The sequence below is a fragment of the Ctenopharyngodon idella genome, chromosome 23 (genome assembly GCF_019924925.1).
Source record: "Ctenopharyngodon idella isolate HZGC_01 chromosome 23, HZGC01, whole genome shotgun sequence".
In the NCBI taxonomy this organism is placed as follows: Eukaryota; Metazoa; Chordata; class Actinopteri; order Cypriniformes; family Xenocyprididae; genus Ctenopharyngodon; species Ctenopharyngodon idella.
In genome coordinates, this window is record NC_067242.1 from 15,431,519 (window position 1) to 15,438,881 (window position 7,363).

General features: G+C 37.2%; 1 protein-coding gene across 2 annotated transcripts; it reads right to left on the reverse strand.

Annotated features, from left to right (window-relative positions):
- pkia (cAMP-dependent protein kinase inhibitor alpha) lies at window positions 1–6,335 on the reverse strand. Of its 2 annotated transcripts, XM_051881778.1 has the most exons (4): window positions 6,075–6,335; window positions 5,367–5,447; window positions 1,360–1,537; window positions 1–999 (listed from the first exon to the last, which is right to left on the reverse strand). In XM_051881778.1, the coding sequence occupies exons 3-4, from the start codon at window positions 1,508–1,510 to the stop codon at window positions 917–919; spliced, it is 234 nt and encodes a 77-aa protein (XP_051737738.1). In that variant the 5' UTR covers window positions 1,511–1,537; window positions 5,367–5,447; window positions 6,075–6,335; the 3' UTR covers window positions 1–916. The 2 variants fall into 2 exon arrangements, with proteins under 2 accessions (XP_051737738.1, XP_051737737.1); XM_051881777.1 differs by lacking the exon at window positions 5,367–5,447 and having other exon boundaries at window positions 6,075–6,329.
- Between the last annotated feature and the right edge of the window lie 1,028 nt (window positions 6,336–7,363).

A 7,363-nucleotide genomic window follows, 5' to 3' on the forward strand; every position in this document is an offset into this window, starting at 1 on the left:
TTTTCCCCAAAGATTTCTTGAATTTATTCAAATTTTTATGTACCCACAGATGAAAATATCAAATATATGCAAAATTGAGGACATAGAGCTAATGACTGGAAGACAAAATATGGGCAGAGGTTTGGTAAGGCAAGCTCTATTGAATACATTTTCAAAGGGGTTAATAGGCAGTGTCAGTCAGACTTCAAATCAAGCCAGATTTCATAATACAATAAGAATTTTCATCATAAAACACACAAATTAGCATCACAACACACTGCAAATGTTCGGCTCACAACTGGGATGTGAACAGTTATACACACAAATTCTGTCAGGAGCAATGTCATGCAAGACCATCAGAGACAGTTTATCAGAATTCAGTGAGTGTTTAACCAGAGTGCAGCACTTATATTATGTGTATATACCAATGTGTACCCGGCGAAAACATAAACTGAAGATATCAAAGACATAAAGCACAATTTAATATCAAAATCTGATATTACAACACTACACCTATAAAATGACTGAATTCTAAGTGCGTATTAGCTGCACTATTCTGGCAGTTAATTAGTGAATCCAAAATCACAAGTTCAGTGGGTGTTGTTCAAAATAAGATCCACCACCAAGTGTGTATTCATCATTATAATGTGATTACTTCTGACTCAAATCCCACCAGTCGCTCTAGGTACCTATCAACTAGAGTGAGTTTCTAAGTACAAATCATACCTACATCAGCTAAAGTAGCGATCACTGTAGTAAAACAGCAGCGCTATGATTCTTAAGGCCCAGCCTTTCACAGTAGCTTCCTCAAAGCAAAGTCTCCTCCATCAGGATCCTTCAGAGAGAGGGATGCTGCGCTATTTTCAGTGTCAACCCCTCCAAGCTTATAAAAACAGCCACTAGAGGGGGTATTTCCTGATTCTCTCACTGAAGTCTGTTATGTTTCTTCCCCTTTGCCCTCTTCCTGCTTTGGTTCGGAATCTGCCAAGCTCTGGCTTTTCTCTCCATCATTCCCTGTCTCTGAGAGTGAAAAAAGAGTTTTGTTAGTGAAAGACAGATGGTTTTAATGAAAACTAGGGAGCTGTTGTCCAACGCCCTACAGCACCGGCAAAATGTTTAGCAGTCGCTGCTATGCTTTTTCATAGGGATGCCCTCAGCTAACAGGCCTATATTTGATAAAGCACATCCGTGTTTGTCTTGAGCTAAAAACGGGTGTGGGAAGCCACTACTAGGCCCTCTAAACTCTCTAGTTTGCCCAAAGCAGGTTTGTCTGATACATTATTCATGACCAGCCTGCCTCTCAGTGCCATATTACATTACCGCAGTGTTTTGATGACACTCCATGTTGAAGCACGGATAAGTTAAGGGAACTTTACTCACCTGCTTTGCTGATATTGAGCTCAGACAGAGTTTGGGAAAGCCCGCTAGCGTCCAGCCCGCCAGAGGTTCCCAGTATGTCGTGTACAGCATTGCGTCTGCCGGACCTTCCAGAGGCGATGAAGTCTTCATATGTCACCTCGACATCAGTCATATCTAACGCGTTTCAACATAGCAGTGCCTGTGACAGAGAGAGATGCACAGATCTGCTGTGACATGCAGTAGCCTTGCAAGTCATTAAAGGGTTAGTTCAACCAAAAATGAAAATTCTGTCATTAATTACTCACCTTCATGTCGTTCCAAACCCGTAAGACCTTCGTTCATCTTCCGAACACAAATTAAAGGGTTAGTTCACCCAAAAATGAAAATAATATCATTTATTACACTCATGCCGTTCCACACCCGTAAGACCTTTGTTAATCTTCGCAACGTAAATTAAGATATTTTTGTTGAAATCCGATGGCTCAGTGAGGCCTGCATAGCCAGCAATGACATTTCCTCTCTCAAGATCCATTAATGTACTAAAAACATATTTAAATCAGTTCATGTGAGTACAGTGGTTCAATATTAATATTATAAAGCGACGAGAATATTTTTGGTGCGCCAAAAAAACAAAATAACGACTTATATAGTGATGGCCGATTTCAAAACACTGCTTCAGGTAGCTTCGGAGTGTGTCAAATCAGCGGTTCGGAGCGCCAAAGTCACGTGATTTCAGTAGTTTGGCGGTTTGACACGCGATCCGAATCATGATTCGACACGCTGATTCATAATGCTCCGAAGCTTCAGGAAGCAGTGTTTTGAAATGAATGAAGGTCTTAAGGGTGTGAAACGGCATGAGGGTGAGTAATTAATGACAGAATTTTTATTTTTGGGTGAACTAACCCTTTAAGATATTTTTGATGAAATCCGAGAGGTATATGACACGTCCATAGACAGTAATTTAACCATCACTTTCAAGGTCCAGAAAGGTAGTAAAGACATCGTTAAAATAGTCCATATGACTGCAGTGGTTCAACCTTAATTTTATGAAGTGACGAGAAAACTTTTTGTGCGCAAAAACAAAACAAAAATAACGACTTTATTCAACAATATCTTCTCTTCTGTGTCATTCTCCTACGTTGTTTACGTTCAGCTCTTACAGGTTCTACGTCAGATCGCCGACTCAAAATATCTTAATTTGTGTTCTGAAGATGAACGAAGGTCTTACGGGTGTGGAACAACATGAGGGTGAGTAATTAATGACAGAATTTTCATTTTTGGGTGAACTAACACTTTAAGTATAAAAAACTAATGTGACTTTAATAAATAAGCGCACTTAATACCATCTAATCCGAACGTAGTTTTTCCTTGAGCACAAGGAACAAACAAAACAACACTTGGTGCTGATTTAAAATCAGTCTTTTAATTAATACAGTGTAAATTATGAAATGTATAAATAAATGTTTAATAATTTATATATAATTTTAAATATTTTACTTGTTTTCATAATTGTTTAAAAGTTTTCAAATGTTTTTTTTTTATTTCTCTGCTAAATATTTGTATTCCATTAAATTTTTTTCAACAATCTAGAAATGATACAGCTACAATGTACACTATCATTCAAAAGTTAATAATTAAAAAAAATCTATTATTCAGCATTAAATTGATTAAAAGTGACAGTAAAGACAGTTTCAAAATTTTCTAATAAATGTGGTTCTTTTGAACTTTCTATTCATCAAAGAATCCTGAAAAAATGTAGCATGGTTTCCACAAAGAAAAAAATATTAAGCAGCACAACTGTTTCCCGACCACCAAATCAGCATATTGAAAGTGATTTCTGAAGGATCATGTTACACTGTAAACTGGAGTAATAATTGCTGCTGAAAATTCAGCTTTTCCATTACAGGAATGAATTACATTTTTAAAATATATTATGAAAGAAAAATATATTTTAAATTGTAATAATATTTCACCATATTTCTTCAATATTACTGTACTGCATAAGAGACTTTCAAAATCTTTGAATGGAAATCGTTGAATGGAAGTGTGACACCTTAGATTCATAAATTTCAAGCATTTTCCACTGATTCAATTACTGATCAGTGTTTGGACAATGGCTCGTTCTAACCATTAGGAATCCCAAACAAGTAACAATGTAAAGATTATATATGACGCCATAATCTGGCCTAGATAAGAAGATAAGCTTGGATAAGGGACTGTTTATTCTGTCTCACATTTGTGATCTCATGCATTTCTAAACTGTCCTACTGGATTCCTTTCTTATCTGAGATTCCTCTGTATGTTGTGTAAAAAAAAGTCCTATAAAATGTTTTGATGCTCTGATCCCTGAGTCAGACACGTCAAAACATATGTGGCACAAATCTGCAAGATTATCTAGAATTTTGTTTAACTAAAATATCACTCATGAGATGCAAGGACGGTCTTCCCTGAGCTCAGAGTTATATTTAGCCAATGCTATCATCTCAGCACAGTCATTCTCAGCTGTTGCCTTCAAAATGGTGCCACAGTGTGGTGAAACACCCATAAGGAGGTCATCATTACAGGGCTGTTTCACAGTATTTGAAAAAAAAGAAAAAGAAAAATAGCACAGGAGTTTACATACTCCATTTCTCCAGCAAAAATATTTACTTTTCGATTCTCACAATTTTGGTTACTGAATAAGTGGTGGGAAAAAAATGTATTATTTTTAAAGTATGCAGAAATGCAGAAAATGGTGCCCCAATTATGCTTTTTTTTTTTTTTTTTTGATATTACTTTTCCTGTAGTATGTAATATAGGCCTAGCTGTTTGTGAATAGGTCTGCAGTTTCAAATATCAAAGTGTACAATAAATGGAATTATTGTCTCCCAAAAGAATGAACCGATTCTGAACTGCCTCAAATGAGTCGTCAGTAATTCCAGTCTTACATCCTGCACAAACCTACATAGGTTTGTAACAAATTTGCATAATGCCAGTCTGCCAGCCTATGGTCTTCATTGGCTGCCCACAAACAATGTCTACATTGACCGACCTCAAACACTGTAGTTGTAGCTGAGGCCCGGAAGAGTTTGGTTCGTGTTTCCGACATGTTGAGAAGACGTGTAAATCCACTTTTCTGAAGTAAAGCGATGTGTTTGTGTCAGAAAAATATCTAGGATGGCTTGAGGGTGAGTAAAGCTTGGGGTAATTTTCATTTTAAAGTGAACTAATCTCTGTCTGTAAACATCAAATGAATTGTCTTATTTCTAAATATAAATGGGGATGTAATTTTAAGCTCACTTGGCACAGGAGTTCAGGTCCAAGTCCAAAAAAATCAATATGGACTTGAGTGAGCACTTCCTCAAGGCAACAGTGACAACCATGCAGAAGAGTTGTCACACACACTTACCCTGACTATGCCTAGGTAGACCTCTGTGGAATCCACCAACGCACCCTCTGAAACAGCTTGTGCAACAGTTTGGACAAAACAGCCCAAACAAACAGGCATAGCGCAGAATTCAGCAACGGAGGTCCAGCAGCTCTACACATTTTACATAGACAGAGCTGCAGTAGATAGGGAGCAGAGATGGGTGTGCCTCTTTTTTGCATAATGTGCACACCACTAATGCCTGAATCCTGGGACAGAACAGGTTGCAAATCTTAGAAAATAAAAGTTTATTTACCATGTAATTAATTTGATATATTAGTGTTCAATATAAATTATTCAGGATGAACACAGAATTTGATTTTACATAATTTTATAAATGTTTTCAAAAAATATCTGATTGAAAAAATATACTTTTTTATATTTCAGTTCATTTCAGTTTTAAGTGCAACTCATTTTAATTGAAATATTGAGGTATGATCTGAGAACAGGTGGTACATCTAAGGGGGAGTGAGTGATAATGCAGTGTCACATTTTAATACTAATATCTGAGTCAAATGAAATAGTCATTCACATTCTAGTTATCATTTTGGATTCATTTCAAACTTGTTGTTGTTGTTGTTGTTGCAGTTTTCATAAATAAAGGCAAGTGAATTTGTGTGACCTGTTTAGTCCCATGTCTCAGGAATCAGTGCCACTCAAAGGCCTCCACAAATCAGCCCAATTTTGACCTCCGACAAGCACTCTGCAAATGAACCAACCACATATATATGGAGAATATTATAAATTACAAGAGCTCTAATGATAGTTACAATCTGCATCATAATAATGACGAGATAATCTTGAAAAATTGCTTCATAACTAAACCAATCAATGACCCAAACTCAGAATATAAATCACCTTATTAATTGAAACCACACTGAAACTAAAACACACATCTGGCTAAATGTAATGTTGTGAAAGGCTATTCCACTTCTGCCCCTTTGTTTAAATGAACACACAATCGTGACAAATTGACAGATTATTAGAGCGTAAAATGCACTAGTTTATATGATGTAAAATTAAGAAATATAAACGTTTGTGGGCTACTCGTCTCGTCCTTGACATGTCACGTGCACTAGGCAATAACATCATATCAAAACATAGTATCAACATGGCATATATGACAGCTACAAGTGCAAATCCCAATGGAGCAATTCTTTCATTCACAGCACAACATACGGCGTTTGAGCTTATATGAATGCACCGGTTATATAAATCTGATATGCTACAGCACAGACGCTAAAGAAACAGGGTCGCGAGCGACTAAATCTGTCATATAATACGACTCAGAAGGCTTATCTATAAGGCCGAGCGAATCCACAAATCGTACCTGTTTTAGGCTGGACGTTTTTCTAATTGTCAAGGCTGTGTAGTTGTGTCGCTCCGGTTAATACTTCAATAGGATGCGACGGTGCTGTCAGTGGTGCTGCTGCTGTCTCAGTTCATGAGTCTGCAAGAGAAGAAAGGGATGACGTATGCGCGTTGCTGAGTGCTGATGATATGCGAGGATTATCCAAAACCATTATATCTGCTTATGCTCAGTAGTGGTGAGGCGTTTGATTCATCTCAGTGATTCGACTCTTTTGAACCAGTTCACTGATTCGCGTGACTCTTTGTTTTGGGGGGGGGGTCGTCGTACGCCAGTAGATGGCGACAGTGAATCGTGTAGCCTATTTAGTCACTCGTTCACGATTCTTTCAAAAGACAGAAAAGTCGGTTCAAATGTATATGGGTATCGGTTAGGTCCGTATCTTTTGGTCATTCGTTTTTTGATTTAATATTGAAATCGGAAAATGAAAAAACGGCATCTTTTTCGTTTTTCATTTTTTTCAAACAAAACGAAAAACAAGATTTCGGCTTGATTTTTCGTTTTTCGTTCAGGGGTAGAAAATGAATAAACAACTTGAATATTTGATCTCTACATGCGGGCGGGAATGAAACACCCCTTTTTCGCTGATTGGTCAACCAAATATTAAACGGTGCAGTCATCAGTTCTTCCGCAGTTCAGCGCAGCAGAATAATATTCTTCGCTACGATGGATTTAACGCGTTTATTGCAACTAACAGTTACATTTAATCTCTTTCTCATCAAACAGCCAGACTAACGAATGGCTTGAGACACAAATCGAGGCAGAGCCTAGACAAGGCTTATTTTTTTCTGTGTGTCCATAAATTCGGCAACTTACGCGTTTATCTCAGAAATATTATCATTATACTAGCTCATCTCAGATATAATAATTTACTAAGCACCTGCACTCACAACTACCTAATAGCCAACACCTTTGGCACACTGCCTGTTTTATTATTGCTGACCACCTATCAAAATCTGTGTGGCACGCTGCGCGACTCACGGGACAGAGATTTAGTGAAGCCCAGACCAGTATCAATTTAAGTCATCATACACAGATGGCATAACTTTTTTTTTTAAGGCTGAGATTTGGACAATGGAGGAACTTGAAATAATATGACAGATATGAAAAGAAATGACATCGTACCGTAGTAATGTTCACAGCACATCTATTATAGTTCTATGATTTTTATTCATACAACAGATGGATATCATAATGCCGTTATCCCACAGAATGTTTCAGTGATTGACTTTAGTGAAATATGAATTTGT

Excerpts from the sequence above, each read along its gene's own strand:
- pkia (XM_051881778.1), bottom strand. The coding sequence starts at position 1,510 with ATGACTGATGTCGAGGTGACATATGAAGACTTCATCGCCTCTGGAAGG. Across the intron at positions 1,000-1,359 it reads GCTCAATATCAGCAAAGCAG|AGACAGGGAATGATGGAGAG; the intron begins GTGAGTAAAGTT and ends TTTCACTCTCAG.